General features: G+C 42.1%; 1 protein-coding gene across 1 annotated transcript; it reads left to right on the forward strand.

The window, feature by feature from the left end:
- Window positions 1-1073: 1073 nt before the first annotated feature.
- LOC144690795 (mesothelin-like protein) lies at window positions 1074-20544 on the forward strand. The gene is made up of 10 exons (XM_078558612.1): window positions 1074-1319; window positions 2181-2212; window positions 4595-4661; window positions 14140-14321; window positions 15186-15332; window positions 16048-16181; window positions 16801-16934; window positions 17053-17147; window positions 17907-18093; window positions 18554-20544. The coding sequence occupies exons 1-10, from the start codon at window positions 1256-1258 to the stop codon at window positions 18637-18639; spliced, it is 1128 nt and encodes a 375-aa protein (XP_078414738.1). The 5' UTR covers window positions 1074-1255; the 3' UTR covers window positions 18640-20544.
- Window positions 20545-20744: the final 200 nt, after the last annotated feature.

Here is a 20744-nt window from a genome sequence, read left to right on the forward strand (position 1 = left end):
CTCTGGGGAGGAACCAACAAGGGTCTCCAACAGACCACGAAACTGCTAAGTCAGCTCCAGAGTTCCACCGAAAGCAACTAACTAATGGCTACAACGTACCACCATCTATGCCTCACGGAGAAGCCAAGAACTTATTTGTATATTCTTAACTTTTATTTGGGCTCTTAACTTTCTTTTCTGATCTGTGTGAATGTGTGCTGCCTCTTATTATTTTTCCTCGGGTTTTAGTGACTAATAAACTTACTCTTTCTTTGACTCAGGAAAACCTGGTTTGATTGGCTCCTTGTTAAAAAGTAAATACATTTGGACTGGGTAAAGGTATCCACAGGGAAAGAATTTTAAACAAACCTTTGTTGTGACCAACCAAGGGGAGTTGAATAAAAAGAAGAGCCAGCTCATTACTCATTACTATGACCTAGTCATAACACCATATTAAATTAATAATAATCCCAGATAAATAACAAGTTTCCATTTTGGATGTTAAATATTTATGAGACCAGATGAAAGGTACACACGAATGGTGAGATTTTAATTTATTCAAATTTCACCCACTTGAACACATTTTAAACCAGGCTCAAAATGTCAGTTTGTCCTCTCTCCTCACTGAAGTTGCCTGTTCTGTTGTGCATTTCCATCAGTGTTTTGATTTTATCCCTGTAAAGTTTTAAAAAAAATATTTTGGCAATAAACTGACTGGCAGCGAACTACTTGGGTCATGTTGTTCTTTCAGTTCCAGTTATTGTTTTCAGTCGAATTGTTATGAACACCTCTTAATGAAAGAGCACCTGGTATACAGTGATGGAGCTGATTCAGTCTATATCAAATTAGCCTGACCTAGTGAGTGCTAAAACCTCAGTGGAGGTGGAGGAAGTCAGAACCAATCAATTGCATTATGATTGTTAACTTAGAAACAAATCTTCATTCAAGAGTATTCAGTAAAGAAAGCCGGAAATTCCAATGGTTTTTTGAAAGTTGTATTGGCCAACAAAGCTGGAAGTGGTGTTAGGATTCAAGATTGACAGCACCTTTTCTTAACATAGCCTTCGGATAGTCATAATAGGGCAAAAAGAAATAGAAACACAAAATGCTGCACCCACTCATGGTCCACTGGCTTCTCAATCATGTTTTTTTGGGTCTTTGAAAACCAAGGACATTACATTTTACTTGCCTATGATATTTATGATCCTTGCTCTGTTTTGGCAGGAAAAGTCTAAGTTGTTTTAGGTTTGGAAAGTGTCACGTTTGACCAGCAAAGATGAGAAATACAGCATTGTCCAAGTGCACCATGTCAATGAAACTTCTGACAGTCATTGTCATTGGTAAGTCAATTCTTTTATTGACATGGTTATTGTTTTATTGTTGTTCAACTCCAGAAATACCCGTAACCTAATGCAGGTTACAAATGTGAAAAGCCAGTGAAATAAAAGAAACGCATTTTTAGATTGCGTTCGTAATACCGGCTTCCCTGAGCAGAGAACATTGTGCAGCCGCTTACAGTCCAAATAACAGCTGCTGGACAGGCCAAGAGCCCTGCGAAAACTCAGTGGGAAAGGGCCGTCTCAGCAGCCAGGCTCAATGAGTCCTGACAGTTTTTATATTTAGTTTTCAGCTGGCTTGGAAAATCCTGCGCTTAGAACTTGGTACAACTGGCACAAATAAAAGCATTGTAATTCAAAACTACCATCAGAGGAATTTAATTTGTGGAATTCGATACCTGAGATTCTTGAATATATTGAAGAGTTCACTGGTCCAAAATTCTTTCACTTGTGTCTGTTACAAAAAACATCACTGGAAAATTTGGCAGGAATAATGTACTAAACATAAAATGTCATGCCTCCAATGTCTTGCACTTAAAAGTTGCTGAAGCATTTACATGGCTTTGTAGTGGCGTCACGTGATTCACTCTGAGTATCGCAATAGCACCCGCCGTGTAATACCAGATATTTATATAGCTAAATAACTCTCCTTTCATAGGAGGTTGATCCATTACTTTTCTCCATCACTGATGTTGTGCAACGTTTATTTGCCAATTGCTGGGTTAGGGAACCTGAATCTTCCTTTTTGACTTGTCAAAGTACGAGCAATTAGACACTGTATTGATTTATGAAGTGTGTGTGTTTTTATTAACAAACAATTTGTGGGAATTTCCTTTAATATATTGTTCTGATATTTTCTTTTAGGATTTTTTCTGACCATTTTGAATGCTCAGCCGGTAAGTGAAAGAAACCCCAAAAAACATTTAACAACAACTTTATACACCAATACTTCCAATAATACATGCAAAACTGAACTTGATGCTTTCCCTCAGTGTCTGTCTTACGTGTGCCCATGGCTGGCCTAGTGCTCCTACCCAGTGCTAGCTCAGTGGCTGCAGCATGGCTGGTGGAAGGCTGCTGGCTTTCACTGGGGGAGTCTAGCAGATGAACTTTCAGGATCAGCTCAAGCTGCTCTTGGCCTTGAGGGCCTGGCTTCAGACTGTTCCTCCTCGACAGGGGCAGTAGTAGTCTGGGCTGGCTGGCTGACAGCAAAGGCACTGGCAGAGTGGCAGTGCTAGAAGCATGAACATTGTCATCCTGAGAGAGGACAGCAGTCGTGAACCATGGAGCTACTGTCACTCCCCTAGTGCGATGCTTCAGCAATCCTACCAATGTGCTAGAGCACAACGATCTGGGCCATGGTAAAAGCCCGACTGCCCCTTTGAACACTGGTATCCGTAGCTATGACAAAAGCAGTCTGAGCCTGCATGGCAGCAAGCTGGACCTGCATGGAAATAAATATGGTTCTCATGACCTCAGACAGAGTTTCCTATGTAGCACTGAGTGGCCGCTGCCTGTGCTGCAGTGGAAGCTGAGACATCAGCCACAAGACGTTGCATCACGGGTGGATCCGTAGCTGCTGTCCTGGAGTCAGCCATCATTTCTATGTTGAAAAGGATGAGTTCCAAGTTCTGAGCAGAGCCCTAGCCAAATTGGAGCTAAATCCTCCCAGCTCCTTGACAGTGACACGAGGCTCTGTGGCAGGCCTGCCAATGTAATAAGCACCTCGACGTGCATTTCTATCAAACTCCTCCTGTACCATTGAGTCTGCAGCTTCAGAATACGTCTGTGATCTCATCCTCCGGTCCTCTGGCACCATAAACTATCCATTCCCCCTGGTCAGCCGAAGCTCGCTTGTGCCCCGTGACTCACAACATGCTGAACCTGATTTAATATTACTCTCTAAAGTTTGTGCAGTGCCAATCTGTGCTGGTGACCGTCAGTATCAGATCAACTTGTGGTGCTTCTTCACCAGACGTTGAGTGCTGTTCTCAGGCCTCATACTGAGGCTGTGCTGATTGGCTAGGTGGCTTTCTTCGTTATCTGAAAGCAGAAAAGCAAAGGGGGAGGGTGGGGTGGAAAGCAAGAGGTCCAAGGTCACACCATCTGCAATTTGCACTTCGTGCCATAGAGCGGGATGAGTGTGAAGTGGGATTTGAGAAGATGTGTAAGGCAGAAACATACCATAATCCTGAACGTTCTCAATGACACCAGGTGCAATGGCTTCAGTCATAGCCAGCTTCACAATGTGGAGCACAGTCTCCTCCTGAGGGCTCAGGTGGGGCAGGTATGCCTGTCTCTTCGTGGTTTTATGCTGATCCTTTCAGTTGTGGGCCACCTTGTCTGGCAGGAAAAAGGGGTAGAACATCAGTGAGTGCGTTGCAATGTGTTTGGGTAATGTGCCTGCCACAGCAGAATAGCCGGAGTTCTGTGGAAGCGGTGAGAGGTGGGTGCCAGGCTGGCAACATTAGAAGGTGTGTGATAGTGAGGTGGAGAATCTAAAGCAATGAAAGTGTGGTGCATTGAGCAGTGTGAGAAATTAGTGATGTGGAGGTTCGGAGATGTTCTTTGAAGTTGGATCACTGACTTTGACCACTTGTGTGAACTTTTTCAAGCACTGCAGCCAGGTCCTCAGGGCCAGACTCTGAGAACTGACTTCCCTGACCATATGCTCCCCTTCCCTTCTCAGGGTGAGCCTTAGGCTTGTTTTCCTCTGTGGAAATCGCACCTCCATCACTACTGCCTCCAGCACCACATCTGAAAAACCAGGGAGGCCTCACACTGGCCTATTGCTCAATTTTCTATATTTTACCTTCTAACCCAGCCTTCTAGAGAAGGCCACAGCAGCTTCTATTTAATGAGTGCAGCTCCTCTTTAAGAGGAGGCTGCCCTTAAGAGACTGAGACTAGCTGCGCAATGTGCTAGCCAGACATATAACTGGGACACCTGCTGAGGTGTGGCCATGGTTCAGTGGGCTGCACGATAAATCATTTAAATGAGCAGGCAGCACAAAATTTAGATGCTGCCCATTTCAATGGGACCGTGGGTGGGTTATTTGCAATCCCTGCACCTGATATTGGGCCTAAAACAATGTTGCCCTCATAGTGTTTATAAAAGCAACAGAATCCAATTAAAACATCAAACTCATTTGTACCAAATGTTGACTGGCTGTGTATAATCTACTTGATAAATGTTTACTGTTAGCTACTTTTTGAGTTAATTGTTCATTTAAATTGTATCACAGAAACAGATTTCGAACATTATTTCCCACTCTACAGGTTCTTGGCAAGGAAGAATCACAAAGACCCAGCCAATTGTTATTTAAAAGAGTGAGACGTGCCACTGGTAAGTAACACACAATGAAACCAAGTATCTATTGATGTATACCTGACTGGATGTCCAAGTGAGGCAACAGGGCAAATATTAACATCCCTTGAGCAGTTCACAAGATTTTAACAATTAATTACAAGATTGCTGCTCCACATTTTGGTGCTCTCCAAGTCAAATTGCTGAGTAAGAGTTAGTCAGCCCTACACATCGGGCATAGTTCCACTCTACCGAGAGTCTACAACCCTTCACAGATGTTATAGTAACTGGCTTGTAATATAATTCACTGGTTTGATGTATATCTTAGGTATCTGATTTATCTCAGAACAATGCAGAGATTACTCTAGCTCTATATCCAAACAGGTTTACTAAAAGAACTTTAAAACGTCTCAGAACTTACAGGATTTGTACTCACATGTTTACAGCTCAGAGCCCAGATCCTTTCTGGAATTTTCTCAGATTTCTCGGCTCTCTAACTCCACCCACAGGCTTAAGCAATCAAGTATAGTTACAAGGATCTGTTAGCAAACTAACATAATCAAATGCAAATCAATCAAACCATTGAACACGACATATTTACCCCTTTTTAATTAAAGATCTTCTTCTGAATTAAATCATTTGAAACAACAAATATATACACATCAAGTCGTTTCTTAGAGTTCAACTTGTCTGTTTTCTCTAAGTATGGAAATAGCCTTTGAGATACAAAGGTCAGTTCAATCTGCGATTAGATCTACATATCTGATGTTATGGTTCTGTGTGATCGACATGATAAGGCAGATGATCAACATCACTCATAGGAAAAGGAAATGTAACCTCATAATCATTGTCCTTGAAATATCCTGGCCTGCTCATTATCAAGTGCCTTGTATTCCACTTGGTGTTGCCATCCAATGGATAAGCATTGGTACCAAGCAACTGCTTTGATCTGCTTTGGATTTGGTAGAGATGCTGCAAATTTGTGGTCGCAATTTGGCCATTTGATTCAAACCTAATCTCCAACCTCAAATTGTGGTTCCCTTGCGCCTGGTTGTTTGTCAAAGTATGCTTTTGCTTTGCCTTGTCTATTTGTGATTTTTTTTCATTTGTTCACGGGATGTGGATGTCATTGGCTGGGCCAACATTTATTGCCCTTGAGTAGGTGGTGGTGAGCTGCCTTCTTGAACTATGGCAGTCCATGTGGTGTAGATATACCCACAGTGCTGTTAGGGAGGGAGTTCCAGGACCTTGACCCAGTGACAGGGAAGGAATGGCGATATATTTCCAAGTCACGATGGTGTGTGGCTTGAAGGGGAAATTGCAGGTAGTGTTGTTCCCATGCATCTGCTGCCCTTGTCCTTCTAGGTGTTAGAGGTCATGGGGGTTTGGAAGGACAGTCAAAGTAGCATTAGTGAGTTGTTGCAGCACTTCTTGGTACATACTTCTGCAACTGTGTGTCGGTGGTGGAGGGAGTAAATGTTTAAGGTGGTGGATTGGTGGCCAATCAAGCGGGCTGTTTTGTCCTGGATGGTGTCCAGCTTCTTGATTGTTGTTGGACCTGTACTTGTATAGGCAAATGGAGAGCCACACTCCTGACTTGTGCCTTGTAGGTGGTGAACAGGCTTTGGGGAATGAGGAGGTGAGTTACTCACCACCAGATCCCTAGCCTCTGACCTGCTCTTGTAACTACAGTATTTATATGGCTAGTCCAGTTCAGTTTCTTCTCAATAGTAACCCCCAGGATGTTGATAGTGGGGGATTCGTGGATGGTAATGCCATTAAATGTCAAGGGGTGATGGTTGGATTCTCTCTTATTGCAGATGGTCATTGCCTGGCACTTTTGTGGCATGAATGTTACTTGCCACTTATCAGCCAAGCCTGAATGTTGTCCAGGTCTTGCTGCATTTGGACATAGACTGCTCAGTATCTGAGGAATTGCAAATGATGCTGAACATTGCGTAATCATCCATGAGCATCCTCACTTCTGGCCTTATGATGGAAGGAGGGTCATTGATGAAGCAGCTGAAGATGGTTGGGCCTAGGACACTACCCTGAGGAACTCCTGCAGTGATGCCCTGGAACTGAGATGATTGGCCTCCAACAACCACAACCATCTTCTTTTGTGCTAGGTATGACTCCAACCAGTGGAGAGCTTTCCCCTGATTCCATATCATCTTCTTGATGCCACACTCGGCCAAATGCTGCCTTGATGTCAAGGGCAGTCACTCACACTTCCACTCTGGAGTTCAGCTCTTTTGTCCATGTTTGAACCAAGGCTGTAATGAGGTCAGGAGCTGAGTGGCCCTGGCAGAACCCAAACTAAGCGTCAGTGAGCAGGTTGTCACTGAGTATGTACCGCTTGATAGCACTGTCGACATCCCCTTCCATTACTTTACTGATGATCGAGAGTAGATTGATGGGGCGATATTTGGCTGGGTTGGACTTGTCCTGCTTTTTGTGTACAGGACATATCTGGACAATTTTCCACATTGCTGGGTTGATGCCAGTGTTGTAGCTGTGCTGGAACAGCTTGGCTAGGGGCGCGGCAAGTTCTGAAGCATAAGTCTTCACTATTATTGCCAGGATGTTGTCAGGGCTCATAGCCTTTGCAGTATCCAGTGCCTTTCTTGATATCATGTGGAATGAATCAAATTGGCTGAAGACTGGCATCTGTGACCTAGGGACCTCAGGAGGAGGCTGAGATGGATCATCCACTCGACATTTCTGGCTGAAGATGGTTGCAAATGCTTCAGCCTTGTCTTTTGCACTTATAGGAACATATGAACAGAGGATTTAGGAGCAGGAGTAGGCCATTCAATCCTTCGAGCTCACTCTGGCATTCGATAAGATCATGGCTGATCTGATTGTGGTCTCAACTCCGCTTTCCTGTTTACTCCTCATAACCCTCGACTTTCTTGTCTATCCAAGATCCTTCCAACTCCCCCTTGAATAAATTCAAAAACTCAGCCTCCACTGCATCCTGAGGAAGAGAATTCCACAGGCTAATGACCCTCTGAGAGAAAAATTTTCTCCTCATCTCCAGATTAAAAGGAAGACCTCTTATTTTTAAGCAGTGTCCTCTATTTCTAGCCTCTCCTACAAGAGGAAACATCTTTCCAGTATCCACTTTATCCAGTCCCCTCAGGATCTTATCTGTTTTAATATGATCACCTTTCACTCTTCTAAACTCCAATTGCTATAGGCCTAATCTGTTCAATCTTTCTTCATAAAATAAGCCCCTCATCCCAGGAATGAGTTGAGTGAACCTTCTCTGAATGACTTTTAATGCATTTTAATCTTTTTTCAAATAATGAGACCAAAACTAATATTATAATATAATATTAGCATTTTTATATTATTTATTGAAACGTATAAGATCCTGAGGGGACTTGATAGGGAGGATGTTTCCTTTTATGGGGGAGATTAAAATAGGGGACATAGTTTAAAAATAAGATAACTCCCTTTAAGACAGAGATGAGGAGAAATTTTTTCTCCCAAAGAGTTGTCGGTGTGTGGAATCCTCTTTGCAGAAAGTAGTGGAGGCTGGGCCTTGAAATGTATTCAAGGTTGAGTTAGATAGATTTTTGTTAGGCGATGGAGTCAAGGGTTATGGGGGGGTCAGACAGGAAAGTGGAGCTGAGACCCCAACCAGATCAGCCATGATCTTATTGAATGACGGAGCAGGCTCGAAGGGTCAAAAGGCCTACTCTTACTTCTATGTTCCTATGTTCCATTCCCCTTGCAATAAACAGCAATATTCCATTTGCCTTCCTAATCACTTGTTGGACCTGCATGCTAACTTATTGTGATTCATATACCAGGACACCCAGATCTCTCTGTACCCTCTCATGTGCTGGGCTCCACCATCATTGAGAATGGGGATATTTGTGAAGCTTCCTCCTCTAGTTAGTTGTTTAATTGTCAAACACCATTCATGGCTGGACGTGGCAGGACTACAGAGCTTAGATCTGATCCGTTGGTTGTGGAATTTCTTAGCTCTGTCTATCATATCCTGCTTCCACTGTTTGGCATGCAAGTAATCCTGTGTATACCTTCACCAAGTTGACATTTCATATTCAGGTATGCCTGGTGCTGCTCCTGGCATGCCCTCCTGCACTCTTTATTGACCCAGGGTTGATCCCCTGACTTGATGGTAATGGTGGATTGGGGATAAGCTGGGCCATGAAGTCACAGATTGTGGTTCAGTACAATTCTGCTACTGCTGATGACCCCAGTTTTGAGTTGCCAGGTCTATTCAAAATCTATCCCAGTTAGCATGGTGACAGTACAACTCAACACAATGGAGGATATCGCCATTGTGAAGATGGGACATCGCACGGTTGTCATTCCTACCAATACTGTCATGGACACGTGCATCTGTGACAGATGGAAGTATATGAGATCCTAAATGGTATTGACAAGGTGGACGTGGAAAGGATGTTTCCTCTTTTGGGTGAGTCCAAAGCTAGGGGGCACTGTTTTAAAATTAGGGGTCTCCCTTTTAGGACAGAGATGAAGAGATATTTTTTCTCTCATAGGGTTGTGCGATTTTGGAACTCTCTGCCTCCGAAGGTGGTGGGGGGTGGGGTCAATGAATATTTTTAAGGTGGAGGTAGATAGAGTCTTGTTAGGCAAGGGAATCAAAGGTTATCGGGGTTAGATAGGACTGTGGAATTCGAAACACAAACAGATCAGCCTTGATTCTATTGAATGGTGGAGCAAGCTTGAGGGGCCGAATGACCTACTTCTGTTCCTATTTCGTATGCCCTTTGTGATTAAATCTGGAATTAAAAGCTAGGGCAGAATCTTTGGCTTGGCGAGTGCGGGTGGGGCCCTCTCACTGAGGCATGAAATGACAAGGGTGACATCGGGCATGCATCCCGACGTCACCGTGTGTTATTCAGATTTTCAGTTCAGCGGGTGCGCACTTGAGTCGGCTGCGTGCCCGCCGAACTGTCAAAGGCCTATTAAGGCCGGTTAACTATCAATTAAAACAATAAACTGATCTGCCTGTCCAACCTTAAGGTTGGTGGGCAGGCAAAGAGCCCAGGCGGCCTTCGCATTTTTTATGTGGGATGAGGTTTCATGAAGGTTTTTAAAGGTTTGAAAAAATTTTTCATAACATTCATAGACATATCCCAGCTCGTGTGACAGTTTCACATGACGGGACATGTCCTAAAAAATTTTTTTTTCCCTTTTATTAAAATTTTTTAAACTTAAACTAACCTCCCTGAGGCAGCTTTGTGCCCTGACTCAGGCAACCCCTCCCACCCACACAAGTAGTGCTCAGCACTTCCGGGCGCGCTTAATTGGCCCGCCCACGTAAAATGGCGACGCCCAGCCGATTGCAGGTGGCGATTGGCTGCACGCACGCCCACGTGCTGTTCCCGCACAACCCCCGCGACGGGGAGAAAATTCCCCCCTAGTCTCAGCAATGTTGACCATGAAACCATTGTTGATTGTTGTAAAAACATTAATGCCCCTTTTGGGAAGGAAATCTGCCGTCCTTACCTGATCTGGCCTACATCTGGCTCCAGACTCACAGCAATGTGGTTGGCTTTTACACGTTGCTGTAGCACTTTTGGAATAACTGTTAGAGTTCCTCATGCAATATAGTCATCACCAAACAATGTGAGTTCATTGTGTACTCTGTAGTACAGGATCAGTTCTTTCCCTATGTCATGAGGCCACTCAGTTATTAGGTACTGGTTTACTTCCTTCAGTGTGCTGTCCATCATGATTCTGCCTCCCACTCCTCTTGTGTAACAGATTGGCAGTTGCAAGCAAAATCACTAGGATAGTCTTCAACGTCACAAGCTGCTTCGCTATCGCCAACGCTATCTGTGATTGTAGTATGGCTCAGCATATCATCTACTTGGTTGTGCGAACCTACAAAATACTCAACCTCAAAGAAGATGATGACCTCACCATCTGTAGATGTGTAGAGATCAATGCTCAGGTCCTGATGTAGCTAACAATGTAGTTAGTGCTTGTTGATTGGTGCGGAGAGTGAACTTCCTATACATGTGCCAATGTTCACATGCGTAGATGTTGGCTAGTGCATCTCAAATCTCTGGTAGAGTATTTTCATTCAATTTCCAACAACAGGTCATTTGCTTCCTTCAATATGCTGTGAGAGTATAGCTCTGATTGCAGTTCCCGATGCAGCAGTTATGACATACATTTCCACATGTGGGCTGAAATGCATGAGGACTGGCAGGGATGTTACCTTCGCCTTTAAGGTTTCAAACACTGTTTGCTATGCAAGCGTCCATTCCCATTGTGCACCTTTCCAAAGAGGATCTCAATTTCTGCATACTTAGACCCAAATTTGTGATAAAAGTTGGTAGTACCGAGAAATGTGCCAACTCTTTCACATTAGTTGGTATCAGAAGCACATGAATGGCTTTGGCGCTGTCATGTGTAGGCTTTACTCCAGCTGCTGTCACTCTGTACCCTAGAAAGTCAACACTGGGTGCCGCAAATGTGCACTTGTCCTTGTTGAACATCATATTGTGTTTTGTAAATTGAGTGAGCATTGCTGAGAATCACTGATCATGTTCTGATTTGTCCATTCCATGGACAATGACGTCATAAAGTAGGTTGAGCTTCCCCTCAATGTCTGACGACTGAAGAAACAATCTTCCGGAATGTGGTAGGTGTTGAACTTAGTCCAAAGGGCATTCTGCGGTACTGAATCACACTTTCATGAGTAACAAAAGCTGTAAAATATTGGGTTTGCTCTTCCAGGGGTAAGATATTGAGCTTTGTGAAGACTGTGGAGTCATGAAATGATGCTGACAGTTCTTGGATTGTAAGGAATGGATACTTGACTCTAATGAGAGCTTTCATTGACCACCTTAAGGTCGACACATAGACTAAGCTTGCCATTTTTCACTGTGCAATGACTAGATTTGATATCCATAGCAATGAGTTGATTTGCTCAATTACACCATCTGCTTCTAGTTGTTCCAGCTCCTGTGACACTTTGGCACAGATTGCAAATGTCAAACATCTCAAATTTTGTGAAGCTGATGGAATTGATGTGTAAATGCAAAGGGCATTACATTACTCCTTCATCTTCTCAAATCCAGTAAATAAGGAAGGATACCGACGTGTATAGTCTACATCATCAATCACATTAATGCATGCACTGGAGGGGTCTTCAAGTTTGAATCCAAGCCTATCAAAAAGGTTTACTCCTATTAGGCTTCAGTCTTTGACTACGAAGAATGTGAACCTGCCTAGGGTGATACTTTGTAGTGGACTGGAACTGTGATTGTTCCCAAAACTGGAACGACAGAGCCGTCTTAGGCTGGGAGAGTGTCTGTCACAGCAGTGAGAGAGAATTGCAAAAAATACTGATGGTATAGTTTGTTACTCAACATAGATACTTTCATGTCAACATAAATAAGAAGTGACACTGAGATGCCCACGATCTCAACTCAGCACTCCTTAAAATTACCTGGTCCTTTGCCTTTTGTGATGATATATGCATGTCATACCTCACTGACAGGAGGAGCATCTTCCATTTTCAAACCGATGACGTTTTCTTCTCCAACGACCTACAGATCTTTGCAAAATGTTTCCACTTTAAGCATGAGTTGCACTTATTGTAGAAATTACTCTAGTTGTAAATCCAAACAGGTTTATTTAGAGAACTTCAACACATCTCAAAACTTACAAGATTTGTACACACGTGTTCACAGCTCAGAGCCCAGATCCTTTCTGGAACATTCTCAGATTTCTTGGTTATCTAGCTCTACCCACAGGCTTGAGCAATCAAGTATAGTTACAAGTTACCTGACTAACATAGTCAAACCTGGATCAGTCAAACCATTGAACACTACAACGTTCACCTCATCGCCCTGTGTTGCTTAACACATAAAGTGACAAAACACTATCTTCATGAAGTAAGTGGTTGGCAATTTTTTTTTCCGCAGAAAGGTTAAAAGAGTTATATAATCTTTGAAATTAGAATAGCTCAAAAGTTATATAACGCTTCTAACCTTTCTGAGGAAAAAATTGCCAAACACTTAACTTATGAAGATAGTGCTCTGTTACTTGGGGCAGAATTTTCTGCCTGCTGGGTGGGCAGGCCCGACCCAATCTCTGGCGGGCGGGGAGCTGATCCTCACCGGAGAAGCGGACCCCGCTGTCATTTTACGTGAGCTGGCCAATTAAGGCCCGCCCAACGTGACATCCGGTGGGAAGCGCTATGCGCTTCCTGTGCTGGTGGGGGGGGGATTCACCAAAAGCGAGAGTGCGCTCTTTCGCGCATGCACACGAAAGAGTGCACATCTCCCTGAGGCTAAGTGCTGCCTCAGGGAGATCGCTTACACTCTGAAAAATGTTAAAAATAGAAAGAAAAAAATTCCCTAACATGTCCCTCTCATGTGACAATATCACATGAGATGGGACATGTTCATAATATACATACTAACTTTATTAAAATGTTTATAACCCTGCATGAAACCTCATCCCGCCACTGGAAGAGGTTTCATGTTTTTTCTATTGCCCGCCGGGACTCCTGACCTGCCTGGCAACCTTAAGGTTGGACGGGCAGGACCTTTAATTGTTTTAATGATCCTGTCAATGGCCTCAATTGGCCATTGACAGGTCGGCGGGTGCAAAACTGATTTGGCTGTGCCTCTGCCTTCCTGAAAATTTAAATGGGGCAGGAAGACGTCGGGGATTCCGCCCCCTGCTCGCCGACGGCAAAATTCAGCCCTTGATGTTTCATGCAATACAGGGAGGTGGGATGAAGGCTGTCCCTATTATTTGTGATGTTTAATATCAATATAAAAATACAATAGAATTATATGATGTGAGCAAATTCAATTCCTTTTTGAGGCTTGGAATAGTTGAGTTCCATTCATATCCATTCTTCCAGTGATTAATTACTGGCTGGATTATCCTATCTATTTCTTGCGTATCATTTAAATTGATAACTGCCCAATTGACCTTTCCATTGATTTCCGTTGAAGTTACTGTGAGAAAAAAGAAGAAACCCAATGGGAATTACAGGAATATATGCCTATAACATGATATAGATAGGGAGATATTGCTTTAGCATTCAGCTTTTAGATTTCCTCCTTCTAAGTGCCTTACGAAAGGTTTATAACCAGTTCCCACCATTTATTCTTAGCAAGTGAATGCTAATGCAATGAGTAATAAAACTGCAGTTTTAAGGACACATCCTCACTAACATACTCATCACAGAACAATAATAAATAGACATTAGATGAGGTGAGAGTGATGGGTTGAATGACCTTTTCTTATTCTGTTTTCCCTCGGTCCTTTCATTCTGAACAAAGTGCTGATTATCAGGTGAACATGGCAGCATTTTGATATCCAATGTAAAGTAACATTGGTTCAAGAGTGTTCCTTTCCCTGCAGCGTGCTCAAAGTTCAGGTATACTTTGTGCGTTACTAACATATATTGGTTTCATTCTTCATTTTTTAGAAAATTGGCATTTGCACGATTTTCACACAACAAATGTGTTTATGTTCACAGGTTGTACCGAGGGCTTCATTACAAGAGAAATGACCAAGAATTCATTGTTGCCTGCATTTTATTCTGCTGCCCAGTTAGACGCCTGTTTGAACAATAGTGTGCTAATGGCAAACCTCACTGAACTGGGGCATATAGCTTTTAGCAGAGACCAACTTCTTATTCTGAAAAGGAAACTGGGAGAGGTAAGCCTGTAAGATTTGAGGATAAGGTTTTCTTGCAGAATACCTCCAGTACCCAAAGCAACTGACTACCAGGAACCATCTATGCATTATAATAAAAGCAAAATATTGCGAATGCCGGAAATCTGAAACAAAAACAGAAAATGCTGGAAAAACTCAGCAGGTCTGACAGCATCTGTGGAGAGAGAAACAGAGTTGACGTTTCGAGTCCATATGGCCTTCTTCAGAGGTAAAGAGAGTTGAGTTCCGCTCTTTAGCTCTGAAGAAAGGTCATAGGGACTCGAAACATCAGCTCTGTTTCTCTCTCTACTGATGCTATCAGACCTGCTGACCATCCATGTATTACTGGCAGCTCACTTTGTAAAGCCTAATGGTCCATGGATCCCAAATAAAAGCTGTCTTTAAAATCCTGGTGCACCTTAAAGAACATTAGATTGCAGCTTTAGCGCTGGGTTAATTGCTCCATTCAGTTACACACCTAGGATGTCATGTTTTTTCTCTCGGTGGTGAGGGGAGTGGTTGGACTTTGAGAGATTTTAACCAGTCAAGTTTCCTACATTGAGTTACTCCAGAAAGACACAATAAGAAGCAATGAAGGGTTTGAATAGACTGAATGGGGAAGACATGGGGTCAACAATATTAAAATTGACACCAGGAGAGTGACCCACTAAAAAGCCCCACTTAGTAGCGTGCAGTCTTGGGAAGTTCCACCGTTAATTTCTCTTGTAGAAAAGACAGAAGAAAGAGAAATCCCATTACACAGCCATATAAGAGAACCAGGAGTTACAGGGAAATGTTGAAAATGTAGTTTTTGGAACTTGTGCTCTGTAACCTGACTGAATATATATTTTTGTTATTTTGGAACAGATCTACACAAATGGACTGCCAGAAGAACAGATACAACAGTTGGGATTCATTATTACGGTGTACGGCCCTGAGGAAATCAGCACTTGGAACATAACAAGTGCAGATACCCTTGCACTTGTTATAGAGAATAGCCCAAGTATCAACACGGTATGGATCAGCAGCAGGCTTCTGACTCTGTGGCCGGAATTTTCCAGCCCCTCACACCAGTGGGATCTCCTGGTCCCACTGAGATGAATGGGGATTACAATGGCTGCTGGCCCCGCTGCAGGGAAACCCGCCGTGTGGTTGTGGGGGGTGGGGGTGGGTGCTGGAAAATTCCGGCCTATGACTTTCTTAAAGATCATGTGTTATACCTTCCTGCTAAGTGTTGTTTGTGCTGTGTTGAGTGATGACAAGAGCTAGGAATAAACTGGAATTAGTTTGCTTCAGAAGACTTGGTAAAATATTCTCCATTAAATATCTTCTCTGAGGCAAAGGGAGCCCCTGTTTCTGATTGATGCTTCCTGGTGACAGCAAGATTACTAAATAAGGGAAGATTTTTATTAGAGAATAAAATGCATCCAAAACGTGATTCTGGCAAAACCTACTTGGACGGTGGTGACAATCGAGAGTGTTGGAAATGAAGATCAATAGCTGAAGGAGCTTTGTGTTCTGTTTTGACACTTTATTGTTTTCTGTTTCGATTCCAGATTTCCAGTAAGCTCACCTTATCATGTGTAATTTCTGTTATTTCAATAGTTAGACCCTCACATATTTTTTCAAGTAGTTCAAAAATGATATGCCATTAGAAAATATTCTGAGTTTATATGTGTGTGAAGCAATAGTTAATAAAGCGAGCTTTCACTGTTTTCTTTCATTTCAGACCAATACAATTATTGCAAATTACCTGCAGAGATCTGGGTCACTAAATGCCGCTGCATTGGATGCTATTGGTAGTCCAATATTGTGTAGTCTGAGTGAAGAGAACCTTAGAACCATCCTTCCCAGTGAACTTAAGTGAGTGTCAGATTCCCTGAAGCCACTCTGCGAATCTATTGTTTTATTTAAATGTATGACATTCTAGTTGCCTCAGCAGTGACCCAGCAAACATACAGAAATCCCAAGGACCACTCTGTTAATCTAGTCTTTCAGTTACATGTATGACATTTCATACACTCATGTCTATAAAGATAAATGTGGCGCATGGTGTAGAGACAAATATTTTTGCATGTATTGCAAATGCAGGTACTTTCTGAAGAAAACAATTGAACAATCTGCTGGGCAGAGGCAGCAAAACTAGCTGAGCGTCCATTGCGGTCTGTGCTATGTAAATTGAACAATATGTGTTCAAGCTGCTTGTCCACAGATGTTGGATTTGAAAGGCAAAACTGAAAGAAGAAAACAATTTGAGGGCACCATCTTCAGTGCAACCCAGACAGTATCCAAACCTGCAGTTAAACTGCCTCAGTAATGGTCCAGGAAGCCTCTAACAGTCCAAGGGACTACTTTGTGAACAGGGATTTTCTGTTTAAATAAGGCAAAGTGGAATGACAATCTTGTCAATGAATACAGACCATCAAAGTCCTAAAAGTGTTAATGTTACCTACAGTATAACAGCACAACTATTATGTTACAGAAAAGCCAAGCCACTTAATATTGCCACATGTATTCAGGCAAAGAAAGACATAATTTTTGGGATCGCTAAAGTTGCATTCCAGGATCAAGCTGGTGATCCCAAAGCCTATTTTAATCAACTCAAGCCGTATGTTGGTAAGTAATATGCCAATCTGGTTTGATGATTATTTGAAGAGTTATTCAAAGACACAGTTTGTTTTCAGAACATTGCAATTTCTGTGTTAAACAGACAGTTTTTTCTACTCTCTAAAAGGTGGTGCACGAGCAGCTGATTTACAGAGTTTAGCTGCTGGCAACATCAACATGGACTTCCAGACATTCAGCAGACTCAATCCAGTGGAAGTAGAAGTAGGTATCAGTGCAGGATTGCAATGCCATTCAGTGTTTTACTGCAATACGTATGAACCAGATATTAGATACAGTGCCCGAAAACAGTCATTAATTCAATCCATTGCGCATTAATCACCATCATTGTCACACAACTGCTATATTTAATACAGCTTACCTAGACTAGAAACTGCAAGGGGAATAATCATGTTCTCAGTTGTGAAGAAGTGAGGATAACAAGAAGTTCTTTGTATTTGAAGCAGGTTTAAAGTCGGACTGTATGAACTCAGACTTCTTGCCTGTTATTAAGCAAAGGATGTCATTATAGATTTTCAGCTGTCATTCATTTCTATGTCCATAATGGAAGTGAACAACAGACAGCTAATTCACTATTGCCCAATTGTGTTAATGCTCAACACCATTTCCATTTAAAGAGACAATTTATGGAATCGCTCAGCTAGAGCTTCACAGTTCTGCTTAATGGAAGGGAGTGAGGTCAATATTGGAGTTAAATCCATCTGAGTCGTGTTATTAGCAGATATAAGAAACTGAAAATGTTGAGGCAGAAACTACGTTAACACTCATGATTCAATTGGGTAGATCGCTGAAGAAGATGGGTTGAAGGGACCTGCAAACAGGGATGGTGATTATGATTACTTGCATGTATGGTCACGGGCAACATAACACGTTCAGGCCATTTCGGCCTGTTTTTGTGAACAACGTGGAACCAAGAGTGAGGATAATGTTATCATTGTATTGTGACCATTTTATCTCTCTCAGAAACTCACTGCTCAGAACATACGAGATCTGCTTGGAATAAACCTGAATTCTCTTAAAGAAAATGAAAATCACAAACTAGTGCGGCGTTGGGTTAACTCACACACAGTAGGTGAGGTTATGAGTCTAGGAATTGGACTTCAAGGAGGAATATCACCTGCTGGACTTGGAATCTTTTCCTTTAAGGAACGTAAGTGGCATTTTACATCTGTTATTCTCCACAATGACAAGAACATTGGATAGTATCTAGGACTGGTTGACACCATCATGGGAGCAAGGCGGAAATATTTTATTTGAAAGCTGTGTTGTCCAGAGGTTTATACATATGTCCGAACATACAGCCTCAAAACTGACATAGCGGTTAACCTACACAGAATCATAATCACTTCCATCCACACATAATCACATAGAATGGTGCACAGAATCAACCAGCAACATAGGTTATTGTGCACAACTAGAAGAACGTAACAAAATAAAGTGTAATAAAGATCACAATTTGAAAAGTGAATTCTCTGCACTTCAGTGTGAAGTGATTTTGTAAAAAAAAAGCTGTTTAAAAACTAAAACCAATTCTGGCTTGTAAATGTTTAAAGGATGCTGTCGAGGAAAATAATTCACAATGATTTTCTTTATTTCATTTTATTTTCCAGTGCCAGATTCTGCTTCAGTCAACAGCTACAGCCTGCTGCTTTCCACCTGCATCGCTGTGATGGGAATCACATTGCAATACCTCTGATAAACTGTCAGCCAGTCTGTGCTTTTTGCTGTTAAATGGAAAGCATCAGAGTTCCCTGATGGATATTAATGAAGGTTTAATAAGCTCAGTACATGCAAAGTGAAATCTGCTTGTAATGATCCATTTTGGACCGACTTTAAGCCAGATTCTAGACAATGTTCTGCTCAAGTGTGAAACGTAATATTATAGTGACTGAATTGGTTTGCCACCAGAATGATGACAACCTAGTAGCAGTGGGTAAAGTGTTACACTTTTACTATTTACCAAATTTTGCAGTATAACCTTTCTTAATTTTTGTTTTCACAGAATCTTTATAGAATGAATAAAATTCCAACTTGATTGTACAGACTTGTAACTAGTACCTTGAGCTGTATTTCTAACATGTTCTGGATATTGCGAGAGGAAGCAATCTTACACACTTATCTTTGTATGCACAGTTCTCCTGTAAGGTAGTGTTGTGAGTCTCCATCAGTGCAGATGTAGAATCTGGGTGTATATATGCATAGATCATTGAAGGTGGCAGGACAGGTGGAGAAAGCAGTTAATAAAGCATATAGCATCCTGAGCTTTATTAATAGGGGCATAGAGTTCATGAGCAGGGAGGTTATGATCAGCTTATTTAAGACACTGGTTAGACCTCAGCTGGAGTACTGTGTACAGTTCTGGGTGCCACACTATAGGAAGGATGTGAACACATTGGAGAGAGTGCAGAAGGGCTTTACAAGAATGGTTTCGGGATGAGAAACTTGAGTTATGACGATTGATTGGAGAGGTTGGGCCTGTTCTCCTTGGTGAGGAGCAGGCTTAGAGGAGATTTGATAGAGATGTTCAAAATTACAGGGAGCTGGATAGAGTAGAAAGGGAGAAACTGTTCCTGCTTGTAAAAGGATTGAGAACGAGAGGGCACAGATTTAAAGTGATTTGCAAAAGGAGTAAATGTGATGTGAGAAAAAACATTTTCACACAGCGAGTTGTTCGGGTCTGAATGCACTGCCTGGAAGTGTGGCAGAGGCAGGTTCAATCGAGGCATTCAAGAGGGCATTAGGTAATTATTTAAATCAAAACAATGTGCAGGGTTATGAGGAAAAGACAGGAGAATGCTCATTTGGAGAGCTGGTGCAGACATGATGGGCTGAATCCTTCTACATTGTAACAATTCTCTGATTCTGTGGCGTGTCACTGTTTTATCATGACATCGCCACCACTACCTGCATCTGCTGGTTCACCAGCTCTGGAGGCCCAAGGAAGCCTGTTGGTCATAAAAATGTAGGTTTATTTTTAAGGCTCAAGGTTTATATATCTATTTATATATCACAAAATTGTTTGAATATTGTCACATTTTGTGCACTGCCAGAGGCCTCTTAAGTAAAGGCTGTGGCTCTTGATGCAGCCTGTAGTTCAGAGCTGGTCTTTGTTAACTCTGCTCATCTCAATGCAACAGCAGTTGGGGTGTGAAGGTTTATCTTAGTGATTTGGAACTGAAAGGAATAGAAAATACATTTAGAGTTCCTGCCCCTGATCTTTACCTCGTTACCAAAGTGCTTGTTGCCATCTCCAGCCTCAGACTGAGCTGTGGTGTGCTTCACAATTGAACAGTGTCATTGTCTGTCTCTAGCAAACTTAAAACAGTGTCCTGCTCAGTCATGGAATTGATAACATTCATGATACAGAACAGCCATTGGGCAAAGGTTGCCAGCACAATATTCCAGTCAGAGTTGGCACCTCCAAGAGTGAAAACGAATAAATTTGGTGAAAAAGATATATTAGGTTAAGCAGTTGCCTTGTTTGTATATTCTCTATGTTAAACAGTATCCAGTGCCATTATTATTGGATGTTTACGTCACTTGATGTCCTACCTTGCAGCTTTCTTACATAACATATTTATTAAATTTATTGTAATATGCACCTATTGATTTATTGTGCCTTGTTCCTTTGTGTAAAAAAAAATCAATAAAAATATAAATGTACTACAGATATTAATCTGGTCAGCCATCCATATACAACCTGAAAATACTCAATGTTGTTGAGGTGAGGACCTTCTGTTCTCCAACATGTGATTATGAAAATAGGAATAATTAATCTTTTCTAACTGCACTCACGATGTA

This window comes from Cetorhinus maximus, chromosome 15, assembly GCF_964194155.1.
Source record: "Cetorhinus maximus chromosome 15, sCetMax3.hap1.1, whole genome shotgun sequence".
NCBI classification, from domain to species: domain Eukaryota; kingdom Metazoa; phylum Chordata; class Chondrichthyes; order Lamniformes; family Cetorhinidae; genus Cetorhinus; species Cetorhinus maximus.